Here is a 23825-nt window from a genome sequence, read left to right on the forward strand (position 1 = left end):
AATGTATATATATATGACTAATATATATATATATATATATATATATATATATATATATATATATATATATATATATATGACTATGACTAAATGTAAATGTGTGTGTGTGTGAGTTAATACATAAAATTATATTACATTATTTCACATTTTATATATATATATATATATATATATATATATATATATATATATATATATATATATATATATATATATATATATATATATATATATATATGCCATTAATGTAAAAAAATAATTCCAAAATATTTGTTCTGTGCCCCAGCATGTGCATTTATTCCATCTTTCCACCTACGAGCTTTGGTGAATAGGAGGCGCTATTGGACAAACACATCCCTCCATTTCTCGTGGCGCGGCAGAGGCGCATTGTGTGTCGGAAATGGGAAAACCCTGAACCGTGTGCTTGTCGCTGCTGGCTTCACTGGAGTATAGAGAGTTACACGACGGCAGAGAGAGGGACGAACAAGCAGCCCTGGAGTTTTAAGCGGCGAAGACGTTAGTTCTTGGAGTTTTTTCGCCATGAGCTGGGGAACGGATCTTTGGGTAAGCGCACTTTCCCCATTCCTTGCTCCTTGTGGCCTTTTGTTCAGTAACAAACAACTCGGTTTTTGGCATGACTTCAGGAAAGGTGTCCTAGTCAGGCTGCCTGCCTGCGTTCTCGGTCTGTCCTGCTGGTTTAAAAAACGCATTTGCCGCCAGAAACGATGCCGGAGTTTGATACATTATAGCGTTTAGCTTTCAGAACGTATCAAGTTTTAAATGTATCACGCGTGACGTTCCGTTTGATTCTGGTGACATTCCTTATCAAACCCAATCTAAAGGTTTCACACCCAGTTTCGGTGACTAAGAAGTGGCGAGAGGATCACCATTATTTATCTCGTTTTCCTTGCATACAACCGATATAATAGCGTGCATATGTATTATTAATTTAAGACAAAACAACAGTTTCTCCCGGCTGTATCCAGAATCTGTTTCCATTGTTGCTTATGGGTGACCGAGACAATGCAGAAGATGATGTCCTGTTAAAGAGTAACCCGAGATGAAATATTTGTCGGTTAAGATTTTATTTAGTTGTATCTACGGGTTTCGCTGACAACGCTGCTGCAGTTTGATCCTACATCTTTTATTGTCTGGGCTTCGAGTCTGCCATGTTCTGTTGACAAAACTCGCATTTTTAATTCTACAAAATGCATCGTTTCGGCGTAAACTGAACTAGTGAGAGACAATGAAGCCCGTCGAGTGTGTGTGGGTCTGTTACAGGGGTGTTGCCCTTCAGATTGGGCTACTGGACAAAAAAAAAAAGCAGAGGATGTGTGAGGTATTACTTGAAATATCCCATGCATCATCCTGCGTTTTTGAGGTTTGTAGGCTTAATCTAGATCATTATTTGTGCTCTAACTTTAAATGCTGTGCATTGAATTGCCAGTTTTTCTGATTGATCATCCAGATTGATTTTATGTTTGTAGATTCTCATGAGACTGTAACTATTATTATATTTGTATTTAACAGATTTTAAAAGGTTTTGCTAAAGTTAGTTTGTTGCTAGTATTTGAATGGTCTTAGTGCGTCTGTTGGTAACACGGTAGCTGGTTTCTAACTGGTTCAAGCTGGTCATAAGCTGGCTGACCAGTAAATATCTTCCAGAATATATCTTAAACTCCTATGACCAGCTGGTAGCTGGTTTGTTTCTGCTCTGTAATAGACTGTCTGCTCGGACCATCTAAAGTCCAGCTAGAATCCAAATACTGTTCAAAACGTAGGCCTACTAACATATTATGCTTAAAAATCCAGATTATCCCAGAGTCTTCCAAACACGTTGTCTTGTATTAAAAGCATTAATACACAAAAGAGAGAAAAAAAACCTTTCCAAGTTACTAACAGTTGAGCAAATTACACTGTTAACTAAACTTGTGGCTGGATGTTTGGCGTTGGACATTCGATGCTGTATGTTTGGTTTGAATTAGCTGTCTTAATTTCCTGTAATGTAAATCCCTTATGCTGTGAAATATGGCATATCCTCCACGGTGGCGGTGGTCTTTTGTAGATTGTATTCATCTGTAATCCTGTGGCAAATCCCTTTGTACATGGAACATGCTGAATAATCATGTTTGTCTGCTTGTCTCATGGTGAACGTCTTTTTAACCATAAAATGTGAAAGTATTTTCCATCCCTAGTCTTGGCTCTGATGAATGAAATGCCATTCTATCCTTTAAATGCATGTGCACTTTTCATCATGGTTATCCTCGAATGCACTTTGCGTTAGATCCATTTGTGCTCTATTAAGAGTCATGTAAATCTAATTAAGATGTATAATGCCTCTCATTATTTGTCAAGTGTTGATTTTGATTCAAAATTAGTGGTGGAACGTCTTGGGTGTGATTGGTTCACACCTTTCAGAATTACCCGATTGTTACGCGTAACAAGAAAACGCCTCATGCACAAGACAACTTGTTAGTTCTGAATGTCCTAGAGGATAACAGTGTGACATTTTATTTGTGCGGATCTGTTATTAGTGCAAAGCCTACTTGAGCTGTGAAGGTTTTGTGGACTTTAATCAAATCAAGAACAAAGAGCTTGATTGAAACCTCATCACGCAGTGCTCAGCTGAGTACGAAAAGCTGACATTTAAACCACTGTTATTATTAAAGCAGTTTCTTTGGAGTCTGTTGCATCTCCTAATGTCGTTTGTCCGTCTCTATGATGGTTTCAGAGGAGCCCGTACAGAGTTCTAATGTTTTATATATCTTTGTATGAATTGTGCAGATGGAACTGTCAGTGTGTGTTGAAAGAATTGCTTAAAGGGCTTGGATGTGGTGATTCAGGCTTTTGTGGAGAAGACTGGTTAGACCTGTTAGTGCTTGCAAGGCTTGGATAGTAATTGTTTAGTCCATGCGTTTTGTGTGTTGCTGTGTTTTGGGTTTCGGAAATGAACTGAATTGGGCAATGTTAGCCAGCAAGTGAGAAGATGAAAAGGCTTCCTTGTTGTTTTTTTGTTTTGTTTTTTTTAACTCCGGGATGCCTGTAGCCTCATCATTTTAATATATTTTAATGTGTAATTTTATACCTTTTTATCAGACGTTACGCCAGACTTCGGGGTCACATGATGCTTCAGAAATGTTTCTATAACTGATGCCTTTTTGTGATACTTCGATGAATTGAAGCTGTAATAAATTCAAATAAATAGCATTTATTTGAAATGAAATTTTTTTTTATAAATCGCTTTGATAAATTTGATGCATCCATGCTGAATAAAACAGAATAAAAAAAAGTTCCCAAACAGTTGAAAAATAGTGTATGTGTAATAAAGTATTGATAATAATAAAGGCTTTGCTCATGAAGATACATATGCATGATGTGTTTGAGATTTTGAAATGGTAGTTTGTTGTTGTTTTGTTCATGTAATCTTTGAAAACCATTTAATCCTTTACCCGAACTTACATATTTTTGGCTATGAAGCGTAAACGCTTATGTTTGTGAATGTAATTGCAATTCTAGTTTTATGTTGAACATGGGGTCTAAATCTGCTGACAGTATTTGCTCTTTCTCCTTGATCTAAGATCGTACACACTTCTTGTAAACATTCATGTCAAGATTTGACTGGGAATCTTGTTATACATCAGCTCAAAAAGCAACTTCTGTCTTCAGCCCAGGCAGTGACCCAAGACAAAAGGCAGCAGTGGGAGGCTCCTGTCAAGTTGGTTCAGTTAAAGGTTATCTGTAGGACTTGAAGGCTGCTTTCTGGTTTTGGCTGGTCAGGCTTTTGACAAACCTGTCTGTTTTTTTTTTTTTGTTTTTTTTTATCTTTTTAGTACATTCAAAACTTGCTCACTCAAGTAAGCTTATGTGGGGTTTTTTTGTTTTATGTAACCTTAAAGTAACCCCCCTAAATGGAAAAACACGTCAATATTTACTTAACTGTATTTTCACTCCAAACCTGTTGTGACTTTGTTTTTTTTCTATGTATATATATATATATATATATTGTGACGGGAGGAGCCAACGACAGACACAGTGGGCGTATGCGTCAGGCCTCGGAGAGGCCTTTCTTTATTAACAAAATAAATAATAATACAAAATAATAAAGTGTCCATGGGAAAAGTGTCCAAATAAAAGGGGGATCTGGTGTCCTCGTCGTGTCATGCTGGGAAAGTGAAGGTTGAGGCCGTGTTCCAGGGGAAGAAGGGTCCAGGTAAGGGGCGGAGTCCGGCGGTCGCACGCGCTCCCCTTTTCTGGCCCGGGCGCGAGGGGCGGCGGCTTCTTCGCGGCGTCTCCGTCGCTTTTTTGCTCGGCGGCAGTGGGATGAGCTGTGTGCTCACAGCCTGGACTACGGGGTCCCACGACGCACTTCTCGGACGGGCGGGGTGAGGTCCATCGCGCACCCTTCCTGGACCCACGAGGACACCAGCGTGCATGCACGGGGAAGAGACCGGTCTCGAGGAGGCGGCGCCCAGGGCATTTAACGCGGCGGTGACAAGGCTAAATCCCTTCAGGTGTGCCTCGTCACACGCCGCCAGACCTGGCCAATACCACGCCCCTCCTCTCGAACACACCCACTCCCGTCGGAGCCTGGTGAAGGGCGGCGAATAAAGGACGGGGTTGATGGTGACAATAAAGAGGAGGGGCAGCCGACTGCGTCACATTCCCCTCCCCAGCGTCAACCCGTCAGGCGGTGGTCGCCATACGCAGGAGTGCTACCTTCCTCAACCAGGCTCCAGCGGTCGGAGTGGGGGGCAGGGATTCCTCTCGGGCAACTCCTCTCGCCCGGGACAGAGAAACCGGGAATTAGTCGGAATGCTCAACCAGCCACCGGGTAAATGACAGTAAACGCAAGCGTCACTTACCCTTCCTGGTGGCTGGGAGCGAGTCTCCGTTGTTCCTCCGTCCCGGCATGGGTACCAGCGAGAGGGGATGACGTCATCAGATGTCGCCCAACTGTGCCGTCTAAGCTCCGCCTTGCCCGCATTCTCCACCACTGTGACGGGAGGAGCCAGCGGCAGACACAGTGGGCGTGGCGTCCAGGCCTCGGAGAGGCTTTTATTGACAAAATAATAATAATCCAAAATAATGAAGTGTCCATGGGAAAAGTGTCCAAATAAAAGGGGGGATCTGGTGTCCTCGTCGTGCCGCGGGGAAAGTGAAGGTTGAGGCCGTGTTCCAGGGGGGAAGGGTCCAGGTAAGGGGCGGAGTCCGGCGGGTCCGACGCGCTCCCCTTTCTGGCCCGGGCGCGAGGGGCGGCTTCTTCCGCCGGCGTCTCCGTCGTTTCTTTGCTCGGCGGCAGAGTGGGATGAGCTGTGTGCTCACAGCCTGGACTCACGAGGTCCCACGACGCACTTCTCGGACGGCGGGTGAGGTCCATCGCGCACCCTTCCTGGACCCACGAGGACACCAGCGTGCATGCACGGGGGAAGAGACCGGTCTCCCGAGGAGAGGCGCGCAGGGCATTTAACGGCGGCGGTGACAAGGCTAAATCCCCTTCAGGTGTGCCTCGTCACACGCCGCCAGACCTGGCCAATACCACGCCCCTCCTCTCGAACACACCCACTCCCGTCGGGAGCCTGGTGAAGGCGGCGAATAAAGGACGGGGTTGATGGTGACAATAAAGAGGAGGGGCAGCCGACTCGTCACAATATATATACTTTTTCTCTGACCGTTCATAAGTGACTATGGCTGTCAAGCATCAAAAGGCACCATAAAATGCAATACGTTATAAATTTTTATTGAACCAATAGATCAATCTTTAATTAAGTACTGATTATTGATCATGTCCTACTGATTCCACAAATTTGATCAAACAGTTCAGATTGATTTGAAGGTGAGTAAATGACACACTTTTCTTTTTCTGCTGAGTAGTTTCAGTTTATTGTTTACAATTATGGAAGAATGTATGGACATTGCTGTATGATTAAAGATAACTCTGCACAGAGTCTGCAGGATAGACAATAAAGTTTGATTAATTTAGCATTTAATCTTTTGAACAAGTAAGCTTTTAACAATTTTCGTTTATTACTTGGTTCTTTAAATTGTGTTTTTAGTAAAGTGTGTGGGCGTTTTTCTAAGCCGTTTACTGATGTTTTTCTTAAGTGATACTACTCAAAGCTTCACAGTTGAGGTGTGCAGATTGCTAGGAGCTGGTAATCTGGAATACCTGGAGTTCAGTCAGGTGAGTCTCTGCCAGGTCATTATGACCGAGTGCCAAGACTGCTGTCGCTGCCAATATTCCAGACGATCTTATACATAAACACATGCTCTGAACATAGTCGTGGGAACGAGTAGGTCAGGAAACAATTTGCCTAAACCTTTGACCCTGACATTTAGTATGTCGTTCCAGGGCTTTCCAAAGTTTATTGGCATGTGTAAGTAATGCTTTGCTTACATATTACATGTGTCTTAGAGAACCAGTTTGTGCTTTCGTTATCGCTGACCCAATTCAAACAGAATGAACGCTGATCATCAATTGATAACTTTCTGTTTTTCTGCCTTTCATAGTGGTTATTATTCAGCTTTTGTGTCCTGTGTCATTGACGTTTCGATTGTTTGATGATTTCTCCTCGACCCTTTTTGCAAAGTTTTCTTTACTGTTGTTTCTGCTGTGAGCACAAACATCTTAAAGATATTCCAAGGTGTCCTTCTTAAATGCAAGCTTTTTTAGTTGCAGAGTGAATATGCGCACACAAACGGATCTTTGTAGTATGCGAGGCCCGCTCTTGGCTCTCTCTTCGGCCCCTGGTGCTCTCTTAAAGACCAACAGCTGGGTGCACACATCCGTCCATATCATACAACAAAGATTAATTTAGTTTTGAGGTCAGTGTTATTGTAACCAAGGGTGCGTGGCTTATTTTTCTGCAGGAATCGACTAATTGGAACATCAAACTTTGGGCTACAACCATTTTTTTTTTTTTTTCACACAGCCAATATTTATGGAGCACGACTCACACAAACAAGTTTTGTGCTCCTTGGCCCGGAACCGTAGTTTGAAAAACCGGCAGAACGTCCTGTGATCTTCTCTACCAAACCCTTCATGACGGCGGTCCAAAAATAACTGTCCTCTGAAACTCTCCTTTGTCCTTTGCCATAGATTCGGTGGCCTCATCAGAAGCAATTAGCCCAGGTTGAAAACCAACATTGAATATGTGAAGCCACTAGGTTCCACTATTTTGGGTAAACAAGCCCACTTTTGGTCCCAGATCCTGAATCATTGTGCCTGAACCATGAAGCATTTTATAAGACTAGATGGATATAAGGATCATTTCAACCTGGGAATTTTCAACAGTCACTTGTCACGTGATGTCTGAGCCATTAATACCAAATTTACAAGATAAAAGGGGGGAATTCTCTTCTCTTCGTTTGTTTTTAAACCCCCTTACTCACTTCCTTTTTAGAGGAATAAATTTAGTCATTTTAGTCACCCTTACGTTGCTCGAAACCTGTATGTTGTCTTGTTTCCATGGAACACAGTGTTCTTTCTTGAAGAATTCCCACTTCTGTAAATGTCAAAAAAATAAATGCCTCTTTTTTCCTGCACTTGTCCTCTGAAGGTCCCCTGGAAGATTTGAAAAGCTGCATGTTAAATTAGAGTAAACAAGCAACGCTCATCCTGTTCTGCTACGTGCAGCTAATGGGCTTCTCTTGCTATCATCCACCGTTTTCAGAGAATTTTTACTATTCCAGGAGCTACTTAGGAAAAGGTGTCACGCAAATTCAGCTCAAATCCATTTTATTACAGCTCTGTTATGTAACCTGAAGAATGAAGAGGCACTTCAAAACAAACCACCTCACAGGATGCCACCCCTGCACATACTTTTTTTTTTTTTTTAATAATTCATAAACTAAGCATTTGGAATTAATTGTTTGCAGCTCTTGAATGGGAAATGAATTCAGCTTTTGCACAGGGAAGCTTGATGAGAATTGGCTCGAAACTCTGTATTGAGGGTAATGGAGTTCATTGTTCACAGACAGCTTCTTTCACATTTCCAGGGCCCCTCAGTCCCCTGACAAATCACACAGCCCTGTTTACAGAAAGAGAGAGAGAAAACACAGGGAACCAGACTGGTCGTCTTGTCGTCTCCCACCTTTTGTTGGATGACATGCATTGCATTTTTATGGCCCGTGGAAAGGATTCTGGAGCCGTGAGACTGTTGCTTGGAATGGTCAGAATGCATTGTAAATGTACATTTATTCACTTAGATTGGTAGAGACAGTTTTACAGTTTTTTTTGATTGTTTGTTGTTTCTTGTTTCTAATGAGTGAATTGTGGATTTGCATAGGAGAGAAGCGGTTTCCAGGGTAATCCAGTACAATTTATGCATCTCTCAGCACAGTACGCTAAGCCGGCTCTGTGCTGAAATGCACAGCTCAAGTGTCTTTTGTTTTTATTCTAGTTATGCAAGTCAGGTAGCAACTGATTAATCTGTGAGCATTAACCTGGCTGAAAATCTTGGCTCCACGTGTTAAGCTTGGATTAATCTCACACACTGTTAAACAGTCTGGACAAATGTGGCGTGATGGAAGTGCCCGCCGTCTTGAAGTTAATCATTAAAACCAGGTCCACGAGCAACTCTAATAGTTAAAGGCCTGCTATTTATGGATTACACAAGGTGAGCAAGAGGGCTTGCTCCGAGCTTTAGGAGAATATGCGGGTTGTATCAAATCTGACATCATATAGATTTTAGCTACTTGCTATTCATGGTTAAATAGCATTCTGTCATCCTGCCATTCTTTATATATGAAATGACCCAAAAAAAGGAAAGCGAATTGCGTTTCACATGACTGACAGCACAATTAAAGAACATCCTGTATCATTTTGGAGGCTTTGTTCCAGCCTAGTGAGCTGCTCATGTAGGCACAGCATTTTAAGATGTTATAAGGAAAGGACTATTAAGATGCATTCTTTTGGCTCATGTGTTGTTTGTAGAGAAGCCAATCCCAGAGGAACGATGCTTGTATGTGTAATTAATTTAATATTGAAAGGTTATGGCAAGTCAAAGTATACTATAATCCAAAATGTTTGTGGTTTTCTTTAATGCTCGGAGTGTTGTTATCTTACGCCAGTCTCTGGCGGAATTCACATGAGTAGATTTTTGTGATGCATAAATTTAGCTAAAATGTTTGAAAAGCCTTTATTTGTAGAACTTTGTCAGTGCCGGTTGATGGTGACATTTCAAATCTGTGAAAGATGCAGAAAGATGTGGAGTTATGCAAATTTATTTTACTTCAGTTAATGCGCGATATACTTCAAATAAACTTCTTTTCTGTTCTTCGTTGAGGCTGAGTGACAGTATACCGTTTGCGAACATTCTGACACCCCCTCGCTGCTGGAGGCCGGGTTTAGATTAATGCAAACATGTTGCGAACAACAAAGGTTTATTTATTGTATACCTTTTAAATTCGCTATGAAAGAACACCACCCACGACAGCAACATTATTGCATAATACTTATTTGCTTGCTACCTCTCATTTCTTTTTGTGGCTTTGGAAAACTTGTATCCCGTATTTCTCTGTTGCTTTTTGCATAATTCCGGGTCGTTGACACAAGCTTTATTGTCATTTCTTTGTAAAAATGAATTTCCTTGGCTGAACTTTTAAAGTCTGTCTACGAGTGATTGTACATCTGTGGCAGCTCAGCTATGTATATGGTGACTTGGAGATGTTGCTCCCTTGCCTGACCTCGGCCGATGAGAAACAAACCGGGAAAAAAAAATTCCTCCATCAAAGAAGGTGGAGTTTCAGAACACATCCACCGATTGCGTAACCGCTCCGTACCAACGGTAGCTTAAAGGTGATTCAAACGGCCAAAACAAACTTTATTTTGGCCTGATTTTGTTCGAAATGACGTCATTTGAGTTCGTTCTTCGATTCCGTTTGAAATATATTGGGAGCTTTTAGAATCCCTAAAAGATTGACTGTAGAGAGCAAGGCATCTCCTAGGTGGTGGAATAAAGCCAGTGTATTAAGCTGGAGGGGAGTATGTTTGCATTTTAGCTGTGGTAGGTGTGCTTTTATCTGTGTAATCAGGGTCATTTTCATACAGGAAGACAGACAGACGTTTTGGGGATGGGGGCCTTTAATTCTTAGGCTTGCATATGATAGTATTCATGCTCTTTGTGAAACGTCTTTTGTCTCCTAGACCCTCCAGAAGTTTCTAAATCATAATGATGCGCTCAAACGTGGTTTCTAATGATTTCCAAATGATCTCCCCCGTGCAGCCCTGCACTGTAACTGAGAAATGAGACACACTATTTTTACATTGACTCGCATCATTAGGTTGTACGTATGTGGCCCAATTGACTTTTACTTCTGAAATTAAATCATGTTTTTTGGTAACAGTAAAAAAACAATGGGATCTTTTTTTGTCAATACTGAAATAAAAAGTCAGAAATGTGACTTCATATCTTGCAGTTATTAGACTTAATTTCTCAGAATTGTGAGTTCATATCATGAATAACCAAAATGTAATGCCTATTCATGCTCAGTTTTGCAGTTCATGAATTGCTGTTTAAGGTTTCAGCTAACTTTTGATTAGAATCAAGCTGGTTGTGTTTTTATTTGTTTTTGTAATTTGGTGGAAAGATCTACTCTTTCTTTGTTCACCTCACAGTTTTGCATATTATGTTTGGACAGGCTAAAATGAGTTGGGCAGGAGGCCTGAATATCCTGGAGTGCTCTTGCTTTGCTAGGAGCACGCTAGCGTCAAAGCCACCGGCAGCTATAACTGCCCAACACAGAATTGTGTGGGACAAAGGAATGCATGACTTGCTGAAACATGACTACAGAAAAACGTATCTTTTTGAAAACCTTTCTGAAATGCAAGCACAGTTCATTTGACAGGTGCTAACAAGTGAATGTTGCCCTCTCTTCTGTCCCTCAAATCCAGTATGAAGACCAAACAAGGGGCAAAACCATATCCCTGTTTCAGACATCATTAGTGCCTCGGTGGTTTAACACTTTTATGATAAACCTGAACCTCCACGTGAAGCCTCTCACAGTCTGCTGCATCCATTCTGCTTTTTGCGGCCAGACTGTGCGGTGTTGGTGGTGTTATGTGGCCTGCTATATCCTGTTCCTCTACAGGAGAATATACAGGGAAACCAGCCTATTCAAATACTTTTGTCTTATGAGTTTACTTTTTGGTTGAGGTTAAAATTAGTGCCTGGTGTGAGTCGGTTGGTTTGGATTGGCTGCTGAAGTATTGTTAAAGATGATGCAAGTAATTTTCAGTATTTAAATAGTTACTTTCCAGCTTAATAATCAGGGACAGCTATAAGTAAACTATTTGTATAATGAATTTCCGGAGGAGTGTAAACACTGTGATGCTTTCAAAACATTGTTCTAAACCGTCTAACATTTACATTTCTGCATTTGGCTGACCCTTGTATCCAAAGTGACTTACATTTGTTTTTTTTAAAAAAAGTTCATGTATTACCTATAAATAAGAACCATGACCTTGGTGTTGCTAGCACCATGCTTTTGGTTTTCGAGGCTCTTGTCATAACCAGTGGCTTGACTTCTTATCTAAGCAATGGAAGGTGGGGCGACCAGGATATGTGGGTGTTTTGGTCCCTTTAGCATTACAGAAATGACACACTTAACCTTTAAATAAAGGTAAAGTGAAGGTGGTGGTGTTCTAAGTTATCAATTATGTGTCTTTATCCAACTTGTCTTCAGTGAAGGAAGGAAGTCATTCCTTGCCTCACTCAGCGTACCAGAAGTTTAATCGATTGCGGATGTTCGGAGGTTTTTTTTTTTTTTCTTCTTCTTCTCTTGCTGCTCATGGAAGAGGATCTGTAACAGCAGCTTTTAGAATTAAGTTAAGCTCTTATGAGTTGGCTGCTGTTTGTGTCAGTTATAACATGCCATAGCTGAGACATCTCCGTGACGATGAAGAGTGTGAAGTGCCGTCTTTAGCACATCCAGTCACGTGCAATCAGTTTTAAACCACATGCGAACCTTGGAACTATGAAAATGCTTGAAGTTTTGCGGTCATACAGAAAGGGTTGGAAACTTGTTTCATAAGTTATCAGAACATTAATGGTCATGTATTTGTTTGACATTTGTACTATGTTGTAAAACAAGTTGTCTCACCCCAAACTCATGCCAATGGTGGCGCCCAGGTTGCTATTTAGGATGTTTAAAAAAACTTCTTGATGAGATGAGCCTACAGTGACTTAGTTTTTTTACGAACTTCATTGATACAGCTTTTAATAATAATAAAAAGCTTGCCTAGCAAACTGCTTATTAGAAAGGTTTCTAAAGGATCTGAAAGGCTCCTGAAAATTCAGCTTTTCGATCACAAAATATTTTAAAATCTTAAAACGCATTTATAATATAATGGTTATCAAAACTATTTAAATTTCACCCTTAACTACAGTGTTGTTGGTATTGCACAATAGATCATGTTATCTCAGCCAGCTTGTAACTGTTAGCAGAGAAACAGGCATTGTCCATGTTTTTTTCTCTCAAGCTATTTAGCTGTAGAGACGTGGCTGTGCAGTTGTTCACTGCTCAGTGGGCAGTTTTGTAGTGAGACAGAAAATGAAGTGTCCCTCAGTGCAAAGGATAATCAGTGTCGGAGCATGCTGTAATGGTTTTAAAAGTGTGTGTCAGCCTTAAGTCACAAGGCAGTGAACCAACTCCCTTTTTACACACACACACACACGCACACACGCACGTCTCCTTCTGACTGGCATGCCTTTAAAGTCCTTTAATCTCGAACACCAGACCTTAATGAAGTTTCTCCTCGGGGTAGAGAGGGATGTGACCATGTTAGAAGGGATGTAGGTGGTTTTGGGTACATTTTAGCAAGTCTTCAGAAGCATTGAGATGAAAGAGACTGTCTGGGATGTGAGGCGCTGACAGCTACGGCAAAAGTGTGAATCTGAAGTGTAGAGAAATATGAGATATGACAGGCATATGAGTTGTAGACTGTGTGTTTCCTGCAGGATTTTTGTCTTTCTTCATTTCCATCACCGCAGCATGATGACGTCCTGATGTTCTGCATTCCATGTCAGGTGCTTACAGACACGTCTGGCTGAAATTATGGCTCGGACAAACGTGCGCTACATGGAGTTTTATTGGGACTGATTCATGGCAATTTCCTTTGGGAAACGGACCAAAAAACATGTGGCTCTGAAACACTTCTGACACACAGAGTGAAAATTATACTGCCTTGTGTAGAGTCCCTATGAATCATTGCTGAAAAATATGAGTGCACCTTTTAATAAACCATAGTTGTTTTATCTATTGCTTGGTGACTACGATAAGATTATCCCTTGAGCATAGAGGTTATGGCATATATGAATGGTAGTTTTTTCGATTTATCAGTTAATTTGTGGCAAAGCACTGTATTGCCAAAATTCTCCAGAACTGTTCTGATGAAGAAACAAACTCATTTACACGTTGACACCTCTAAAGCAAATTTATACTTTTATTCATTTAAAAGCTGTGGTTAAAATGCTAATTCATTGTGCAAGATCATAATCTCTGTGTTTAGCGTGCTCCTGCAAGTAGGTGAGTACAGCACCAGGCAGGTTTCCAGTACTTGAAAGGGTTTTTGAATGAACTGCAGATTTAATCTACATTAAAGAGAGCTTCTAAATCCTACTATCACTGAAACCCAGAGCATGGCAATCTTGACTTCCATCATAGCTCAAAAATTGTATCATAAATTATTTTTTGTGCACTTTTTTCCCCCCCTGGTTTTGTATCATGTTCTTATTCGTCATAAAGACCAGAAACGATGGATAATTTGTATTTTTGGATAAACTGTTGCTTTACATATGTGAAGGACAGAGGTTCTTCTTTAGAAACTTGAGCCGTGTTTGTTTTGGTGTTCTTGCTGGCCTTCTTTGTGTAGGTGGGGGGTGGGTAGTGAATACAAAGTCATAATTAGTACACAGATCTCCTGTTGTTATTACCCAGCCCCTTCTGTACCCTGCATGTGTTGTTAAGGCTTTTGTTTATTATATAACAAAAACTGCCCAGTGCTGAGGTAATCACAGATCAGTCTTCTTGCAGGTCTCTGATCCTAGATTTGTCTTTAGACAGTATTTAACAGAAAATGTTTGTTTACATTGTTTTGATTTGAGAGGGTACTTAAAAAAACATGAATTATTCTGTATAACATGTCAATTGCTTTATTTTTATTTTTTGAATGCACATTAGCTTCTTTTCCATCAGTCAGTTATTGTCTGTAATTGTTCTTTATAGTTGTTCTTTTGCACTTAAATCAATTTTGTATGTTTAATACACTTTTTTTTAAATGTTTTTGTCTATTTGAAAATATATTTTAAGCTATTATAATAAAAAAAAAAATTCAATTCCAATTTTTTTTGTGATTTAGTACCACATTCTGTAAAACATTTCTTCATATATCTGGAAAATGTGACACATTCTATAAACTGTCACATGCCAGAAAAGAAATGCGTTAGTATAGTTATAAATATGTTAATCGTTCATTAGTCATGATTTTTATTGGAATATACAAGAGCTAGCATATTTATCTCTTGTAAAAAGCATTTTATTACGTTCATTGATTACTTATATCGGAAGTTATTGTAATGAGGCACCAGTCAGCCGTTTATTTAATGACAGCTTACATAAACGTGTTTAATTGTAGAGAGTGTGAGAATGGTACAATTGCTTGTCTTACGCAATCACGTGTCCCTATTGTTAATTCAGTATTTAGTGACGTTAAGAGATGCCTTGAGCATGCAGTGACCTCCGGGCCTGGTTTAAGCTAGACTCGGGTGTTCATGAAACTCATGCCCATCCTGTCTGGTTCCTCACTGAGCCCTAGTGAGGGCTGGCACTGCAGTTACAACTATGGGTTGCCCTGCTTTGGTTTTTTTTGCAACTTAAAAGTAATTTGTTTTACGTTTTAGATGGTTGTTTATTTCGTTCTGCTGTGAATTTGAATGTGTGCATATGTAACATCTGCCTGCGCTCTTCTCTGCAGTTCTCCTTAGGGAGACAGGAAATGTCGCTCTCTGGCTTGGCCTCAGCGATGACCTCACCGACTCGGTGCCCAGATGGTGTACAGGTCATCCACGCTATGCTGTCGGCTACTTTTTCATTTCCAAAGAAAGGTTTTTTTTTATGTCTGAAAATATAACCTCACCAAATTTCCTTCTGTTGCCACAGTTGTACGCCAACAATTACTCATGTCACTGCAGTAATGAAGGAGCAGAATGTTCTATTTCTGTATTCTGTATTACCATGCGTATTCCTCACTAAACAGGGTAGGGCACTTAATGGCCTCCGGGTCAGCTATGTCATTTGATTAGCGGTGTAATTAGGTTTCTGTAAGTAAATTTGATTTATGGGCTTATAAGAGATATCCTGTATCTTTATAAAAAAAGAATAATCCTGTGCTGTGTCTCCTTAAAGCAGACTTTTGCTAATTTAATAAATTCTTATGAGATCTAATATGATCTTTACAGACCAGACTTTGGAAAAGGAAAACAAAATGAGTTTTAGCAAGTTAGTTACGTGTTTTAATTTTAAAACAATATTGCCAAATGTGTGTATGTCACCGTTCTTTTACATTTAAATGCTCTCTACAATGAGAATTGAGCAAGTCATAGTGTGTGGTTATGAGGCAAAAATATTCAACTGGAAATTAATTCAGTGTTGGTTATTAAATGTATGTAATAAATTCATTACTAAATAAACTGTACATCCCTTTTCATATTCTGTTTAAATGAAAAATTGAATAGGGGTTTTTGTAAAACCTCTGTCACACTTTTTTACTCTCTCAAACTTCCTGTTACAAAAGGAAATGCATAAAACTGCACTCGTCAAGCCACTTCATGGGGTCTTTTTGAAGCACTTGGACACATCTGGTGTTTAAAATGGTGTTATTCAGTATTTTATTTAAATGATGTCCCGTTTGGGTTAGAGGTTATGTTGAGAGTTTCCTTTTTATGAGTAACATTGACACGTGGCTGCCCCCTGACTCAATGAACGGCCAGTTGATCAGATGTTACAGTCATTCTTTTGTTCTTAGAGTAAGTTTTCTGGGGACATGAACTGTCTAAGTGTCTCTAGCACCACAAAACTACAATTGTTCCCACCCTCAGTGGTCCTCGTGTTAATGGGTACATTAATATGTAGCTTTACAAACATGCCTTGTGACCTAATAGTGATTCAGGCACTAGCCCATTTCCTCCCAATGAATGTTGCCCTTTGATTAACAAAGAATTCAAGTGATGCCTCTCACAAAGAATTTCTGTTTTTATATCTTGTACATTCTTTTGTTATAAATCAAAACGTTCGGAAATTGAACCAGTCATACGAGTCATTACACTGAACTGGTGAAGAATTGAAAAAGAGTGGATGATGACTGAAACTCTAGTAATACCTCTCCTGCTTCTCTGTAAACGTCTCTGTTTGGCTGATGAGTCACTCTTATCTGTGGTTTTAGTTTGACATTAAATTGCAAGTTTAACTTGGTGTTTAGAGTTGGATATGACTTGCGTGTGATTGCCAGGTGCGTCTTGTGAGCCTTCGCTGTGATGTACAGTGTACTCTTTTTCTCCCTCTCTCGCAATCTCACTCGCTTTCATGGACCAGTGCCACTGACAGGAACTTGGACTGGAGGATCATAAAGTAAGAGTTTATGTAACGACCTCTCCTGAGGCCTTTTCCATATGGTTTCCTGTTCCGGCTCCTCCACAGTCAGACTGATCACTTTCAGTCTCAAACACATGATTCATTGCCCAGTCCTCACCGAGATCATGTCATTGGTTTATAGCAGCTGTATTTTACTTTGACCACTGGTTCACCATTGGTGTTTCAGTCTGTAGTGGGAATGAAGGAGTGTTGGGGAAGCTAATAATTTATTTATTTATTTATTCTTTGCTTTTTATATTATGTTATATTATATTTAATATTTTAGTTTATTTTATTTTAGGCTTATTCTATATTACAGCTACTTCTATATTTATTTGATTTTGTAATATTTTTTTTTTTAGATTAAATTCTGCTTTAAATGCAACTGAAATGTTAGGTTCGAGTTAGTAGTGTTACTGTGCATTAAAGACTAATCGATATAGCCTGTAGCATTCTGCCCAGACATTTTACAGAAGCAGACCTTTGGGACGGGGAACCAGGTTTGTAGTTGTGCAGGCTGAAAGTGATCTTCCAGTCTCCTTTTGTCTCCCTGTTTTCCCCCTCCCCCTTGCATCTTCTCCTCATGTGATCCTTTCATTGGGCAGACAGACTCAAATTTCTGCCACCACAGGTCTACTGTCATTTTCTGGCCAGTCAGCTTTTGCCCCAGTACAATACCTGCGGATCAGCTAACCACAGCTATAAATGCTTCACTGCTGCTGGCAACTTAATACAAGGCAATGTTTTCATCTTTATACTTTGATTCTCCCTGTTTTTGGCAGCATCAAAAGAAGTGCCATGTGGAGGCTGAATTAGGCCTGTCCCTTGTGCTGCTAGAGAGGAAGGATGAAAGAGAGAGAGGAAGAGGTGGTGCCCTTGGGCACTTCATTAAGCACAGCAGGTTGTACTGAGGATGTGGTGAGATTTTAGAGCCCCCCCCTTCCCACCATCCTTCATTCAGAAGGGAATTTTGGAAGCGCCCTGAGATGAACTATTTGAATGCTAATGTATGGATTAGCCAAAACAATGGAAAGCTTTTTAGGAAGGCATGAATTTTAACGATCCCACTGCCACCCTAAAAATCCGACTGAGAGTACTGTAATCAGTGGGTGGTATGACTCTTGGAAACTCATGGTAATAATAATTGTTGTAAATTGAACGCTGTTATTATTTATTTGTGCATTTGTTTATTTTAATGTGTAATTACTAATGCGTACTATTAATTACTATTTTTTTTTTAACCATTGTATTGCTAATAAAATTTGCATTTTTATTTGTAATTAATTTCTCTTAATTATATCTAATTAAAAATGATAGTGATATTGTTAATTAATATTTATAAAACCTTTTATTGAAGTATTTTTAGTCTCTTTTGTGTTCCATGTATATTTCATGATGATAAGATGGAGTGCGGTAGTTCTTTTGAGGTCTCTTCTGCATTTTGGGTGTATTGGGAGAACTCCTATTAAACAGCGCCTGAGGCTTGTGCTCTGTGATTCAAGTAATAACGACGGAGTGACATTTCTGCCTTTCCCCGCCACCCCCAACAGGTCATGGGTGTGTTTCGCATGGTTACTGTGTAACTATGCTTTAATATTTCTGTTTCAACCAAGCATACATGTGAAGATATAACAATAATATCAAAGCACCGTAAAGGATGAATTTATAAATTGCATGAATTCCTTTTGTCATCAATCGCAGCCATGTGCAAGATGTTCACTGGCACGCTGGGAGTAGGATTGTTCTTTTTGATTTCACCTCTGTGGAGCTCTGTGAGATTTTCATGTTATTGTTCATGTACTGACCTCACTTCCTGTCATTATTTGAGCACAGGATGTTTGCCTTCTAGGACATGCCTCTCCTGAGAGACCCATTGTCCTTTAAGACCACCAGATTTTTGATTGTATTGTTTTGGCTGTAAATTGAAGAAACATTTTGTTCTATTTTGGGAGTCTATAAAACTTTGGCGCTTTGCATGCAATCTGAGGTTGTGTTAAGAAAGGTGCAGACTTAAGAAATGGAAAAGAGGAGATCAATTAAACAAGCGAGTTTCTCACAAAAAAAAAACAAAAACATTTTTGAGCAGTTGCATAACTGAATATCTTTGGGATAATTGAGCTGCCTTTACTCTTTTATTTTTCATTATATTTAGTGTGTTGTACTGCATTCTAAATGTTTTGCTTTCCCCCCAAAGTGGTACCATTATCTTGGCTTTAACTAGTTGTTAGTTTGTTGCTCCTAGTCTTCAGTCTGTCTAGATTCACAGATAATCTTACTGTTCTTTGGACAGTTCTAGTCTCCAAGTAAACAACACTTTTGACTCAATTTGAGCTTTTCTATTCCATGTTTTCTGTTCTCTTCTCATTGTAATGTTCAGTCTAGACGTTTACTTAAGGTCAGTTTGTTGACTTAACATTCATAGTACATTTATCCTGGTCTCGTTTGGCATGATTGTTCCAAAGTTCATGTTTTTCCAAATAATGTTTTTATTAAAATAACCAACCATGTGGCAATCTCCTGTTATATAGAAACACTGTGTCTTTGTAAAACTGAATTGTCTTACATTAAGCCTCAGGAAATTATGTATTTGTATAGTTGCTCAATGGTCCATATGAGCACGTGATTTTCAGTGTTTTCCCACAGTAGATGAAAGTGGCAGTTCTGCATATTAAGGAGCCTTGGAATTATACATGCAGATATTATTCACAGAAAGCCTTCATAACAAAAAACAAAGAGGCTCCTCTGAGAGAGAGAAGCACAAAAATAACACAGAGACAGGAATCGTGAGATGGGAATGTCTGGAAAAATGTTAAAGGAGCACTGCTGGAATCACCTTGCATTAAAGTGCTCATCTTGATTCAGTGGAGGGAAATCCAATCTGCTTTAGCGAGCACAAGAAGATATAGGAGAGCCCCCTTTTATTTTTTTCTCCTCAGAATATTCTCATTTGTTTCACATCAGAAGTGAATCCTGGCATACTCACTTCTGCAGGGGGTCTGGGACGTTTCCTTCCCTCCAGACTTAACTTTATGAATTCTATCAGGTTTCTGTAAGCCGAGATTGGCCTACCTCCTTTTGTCTCCTAGCAACAGCAGTTGCCAGTCAGCCCGTGGAGGCGGAGCCTGCTGGAACTCAAGACATTAATTATTCATGAGCGCTTGGAAGCAAAGGGTGATGTAAGGATAGAAACAGAGCATGCTCGCCTAACTCTGGCACCAATGGTAACCGGGCACCAGGCAGAGAATTGGATTGTATTATGCCAGCCCTTGGCTACTGCCTTTGTTTCATTTACACTATATAATATATGAACAGGCTGGGTTTTGAGTGTGAACAAAGACATGTGAAAGATTTTAATTTAGCATCCATAGTCATGAGCTTGTGTAATCAATTCAGCCAAAAGAACAGACCCTCACAACAAGATGACAGACCACCATCTCCATATCTTCGATGGTGCATAAGGGCCAGTCAGAGAACACATGCCACCAAGAACCATGGATCAAGCTGTTTGTTGGATGTCCTAGGTGCGTTTTGGTGTGTGTTTGTGTGTATTTAGAGAGAACCTGCAGGTTGGCCAATCTGCCAGTGTGTAGTTCAAAATGACTATGAATGTATGAATATATATTTTATACATTTATATATACATATAATGCATCTCTCTCTATGAGTGTGTGTGTGTGGGTAATATTGTTAATTTGATAATATAAAATAAAATTTATATATGCGCGCATAAATAATTATATATAATTTTGGGTTTGTAATATGAATGAAATTACATATTAAAAAAAAAGGTTAATGAAAAATAAACAATTATAAATGCATCGAGCCAAACCTTTATAAATAAAAGATGTAGAAAGAGAGGTTATTAAACCTTCCGTTTGTGTTAAAATGGTTAGTGTTACTCTAGAACATTTCAGTTGTGTCACTACAAGCCACACCCACTCCAGGAGCCAGCACCTTCTGTGCTGATCATAACAACATTATATTTATTGGTTTAAGGTTCACTGGTTTTGTGATATGATTTATGCCTATGTCAATAGATGTCCCTCTTTATCCCGACCAGTTTTCTAGTTAATATGAATGAATCCTATTAGCAGCTTTTCCTGTATCCGTCCAAGTATTAGAATGGATAGGAACGATTATTGTAAGATATATTAGAACTGATAGTAATTTAATAATGAATGGCAATGCCAAATGTTCAAGAATAATACATTTCAGAACTGCAGTATAGAAATAACTAAATGCGATTTTAGGTTTTAACTGCGGAATTATGTTTAATAGAATTTTTAAATAAAGGATTGTTCAACACCATAAACATTTTTGCAGTAGAATTAAAATTGGTATAAACTAATGAAATTTCATTTGAGTCAACTACTAACTACTAAATTGATTAATTCAAGAGAATGGGGACATTCTTCCCAGTCATTTCAATAGGAATTCTATTAAAGTAAATCTTGACAAATGGGCAGAACATAAGAAAGTGGCAAATTTAAGAATTTTATTTGGGGTGAAAGTAATTAGTCTGTTAATGTGTAGTAAATGGTAGGTTTTTTTGTTTGTTTGTTTATTTTAAATATGCCTGCCAAGATAGTTACACTGAATGACATTTTAGTGGGTAAATTTGGTACAGCAAGGAAAATGTATTTATTTTTGGCTTAGGAAAAACAAAAACAAAATTCCAATTAAATTTTAAACGTAAAATTTTTTGGCGGGGAAACGACAGCAGTTTAAAGCAGTATTACATGGTTAAACCTTTTTTCGTCTTCGACCGGCATATTTTTGTTTGTCAGTATTGAATAACCGGAGCTTGACGTCCAGATGACCCTAAGAGATCTGTCTGATCAATATCCCGTGTCCCTAAAAGCAGCCTGATTTTACAGGACTTCTTTAACATAAGTTAGTCATCTAGTACTTAAACCTACAGACTTGTTTATGTGGAAAATGTCACTAGTACGTGCCCTTGGATATTAGTGATCTCAGGATTTTTTTTACCTTGACTGGCGCATATGCAAGTGTGTGTCGAATGACACCTAAAGCCTGGCAGATGGTGAGGGGGGATGCTGTTTTTCCACTTGAGTGAAGCATCAGCGTGCTGCTAAGGTGATTTCCTCGATTTCTGCAGCGACCGGTATTAAAATAACAGGACTGTGTGTAATACTCCCTCCAGGCCTGGAGAATCACCCACACATGTTTATGCAGCGCTCATCAGTTTTAGGAAGATAATTTGGATTTAAACCTCCCACCTGATTTGTCTGTCAGGTGCTGTCGTTGAATAGCTTGCTCTATGTTAAAGGTGGGCAGGATTCTGCCTAATGTCTGTCAGGAGAGTTATAGCCCAGAGTAATCATTAACTACTGGTCCTGTGTGCAAACAGAGCATGAGATTCCACTTTTATCTTAATTGCACTTCATCGTCCCCTCTGCCTTTCTCTCTCTCTCTCTCTCTCTCTCTCTCTTTCTTTCATTCATTCTCTGATTTGTGCAATTAGCTAAATAAGACGCTGTCAGTATAACACAAACATCAAGTCAGCTCAAAATACAGGCCGCTGAACAAATAAACCCCAGTGTGTTCTACTGACTTGACTGAAGTATTATAGTGTTGTTATTTTACTGTGAATTTTACTGTGTACTGTAAATTTTGCATATCTTCTATGTAGATGGCTATATAATGCTGCAATGTCTGAATTCACTTTTATATGCAATTTTTTGTATTTTAGTTGTTGGCATTGTATGTTTGTATGTGTGTATATATATATATATATATATATATATGTGTGTGTGTGTGTGTGTGTATATTTGCTATGTATTAGTTATTACCCAAAATCAAATTAATATAGCCTATTGCTTTATCTGTATTGATTAACAAGATTCAAATATGTATCCTTAATGAATACTCTGTTAATTTAGTTGTGTTGAACGTTAAAATGTTTTGCACATCCTTGGTGTAACATCACACAGTAATCAGAATCTTTTGCTGGGTTCACCCAAGGTTTCACTTTGTTTTTCATCATTCGTGTGTTCTATTCCCGATGATGTTCACCAGAAGTCCTCAGGGTGAGGCTGATTAAATGAGCTTGTAATCTGCGCTCCGTGCTCCTTGAGGTGCTGTAAAGATGTTTGTTCATTGTTCCTCAGTAGAGGAAGTACGCCGACTGCATCTAATCTCAGTCTGTCTCACAGAATCAGTGCCAGGACTCTAAAACAAAGCTCTCCTCTTCTCTCCTGGCATACAGTGGTTGTAAAACCTTGCTAGCTGAAATGCAGCTCTAATGTACCTTTTAACTGAATGAATGGTCATTTTTGACAAATGTTGACTAGTCCCCAAAACAGGAAGAATGTAATAAAGGGACAGTGGTATTGTACTTTGTTAGAACACGTATAAGTAGTTTTGGATTTGGGATAAATCCTTTGAAGCTTCATTTACTATGTCTCCTGTTGAACAGTGGATAGACTGTCTTGTGCCCCCCCCCATGAACAGACTGACTTGGCCTCGGGCTAATACACAGCTTGTCTGTCTCTCTTTCAGTCATCAACATCATCATCAGAAAGCCTTGTCTGACCCAAGACAGACTTATCCTATACATCCTGTTGATGCATTTACATTACATTCAGTTCATAAAGACAGGTCTTCAGCCTGAGAGCTCACAGAGCTCCATACTGTAACAGGAGTGGTCAAAAATAATTAATTAGTTGATCATATGGATGTATATGTAACTTATTCAATTTCGTAGTTCATCTATCTGTTATAGAAGCCGTTGTAGGTGTCGTCACTGTCAGTCGGGCTACATCCAAGGCTTTACCATAAATAGTCCTTGAATGTAATGCTGTAGATATCACTTCCTCCTCCGTAGGTTATTTGTCGCTCAGAACCCAGATGGACTGTGTTTGGATCCACTGTCGGGTTGGTGGTGAGGAATGTGATATAACAGTCTTGAGCTGAAACTTTCAGCTCAGCCGATTCTTCATCCAAGCTGGCTGGATAAGGGCGGCGTAATCGTTCTCAGCATGTCTGCAATAACAGATAAAAGCAGTGAGATTTAGTTAAGCTGGTACCTACATTTACAAACCGGTGTATGTTTTTATTTTTTGATTTTTAGGAGAATCGTATGTGCCAAAACGTTTCCTTGCCTTAAAACACCTCTTAAGAGTTGGTTGAAAACGTGTTCCAAGCAATGAAACAATCTTTGTTTGCAATGTGAAAGT

The 23825-nt window shown here is 39.4% G+C and overlaps 2 protein-coding genes across 4 annotated transcripts in view; both read left to right on the top strand.

The window, feature by feature from the left end:
- The window catches only part of LOC122350865 (collagen alpha-1(I) chain-like), a 513797-nt gene that overhangs the window by 48719 nt on the left and 441253 nt on the right, over nucleotides 1-23825 (top strand). The gene's annotated exons all lie outside the window — the stretch shown is intronic.
- fnbp1l (formin binding protein 1-like) overlaps nucleotides 373-23825 on the top strand; it is a 39520-nt gene continuing 16067 nt past the window's right edge. For 2 of the 3 annotated variants that reach the window (XM_043247633.1, XM_043247634.1), the window contains exon 1: nucleotides 373-564. In XM_043247633.1, coding sequence (XP_043103568.1) covers nucleotides 541-564 — 24 coding nt within the window. In that variant the 5' untranslated portion in view covers nucleotides 373-540. The remainder of the gene's footprint in view (nucleotides 565-23825) is intronic. The other variant, XM_043247635.1, reaches the window with a different exon arrangement.

This window comes from Puntigrus tetrazona, chromosome 8, assembly GCF_018831695.1.
Source record: "Puntigrus tetrazona isolate hp1 chromosome 8, ASM1883169v1, whole genome shotgun sequence".
Taxonomy (NCBI): domain Eukaryota; kingdom Metazoa; phylum Chordata; class Actinopteri; order Cypriniformes; family Cyprinidae; genus Puntigrus; species Puntigrus tetrazona.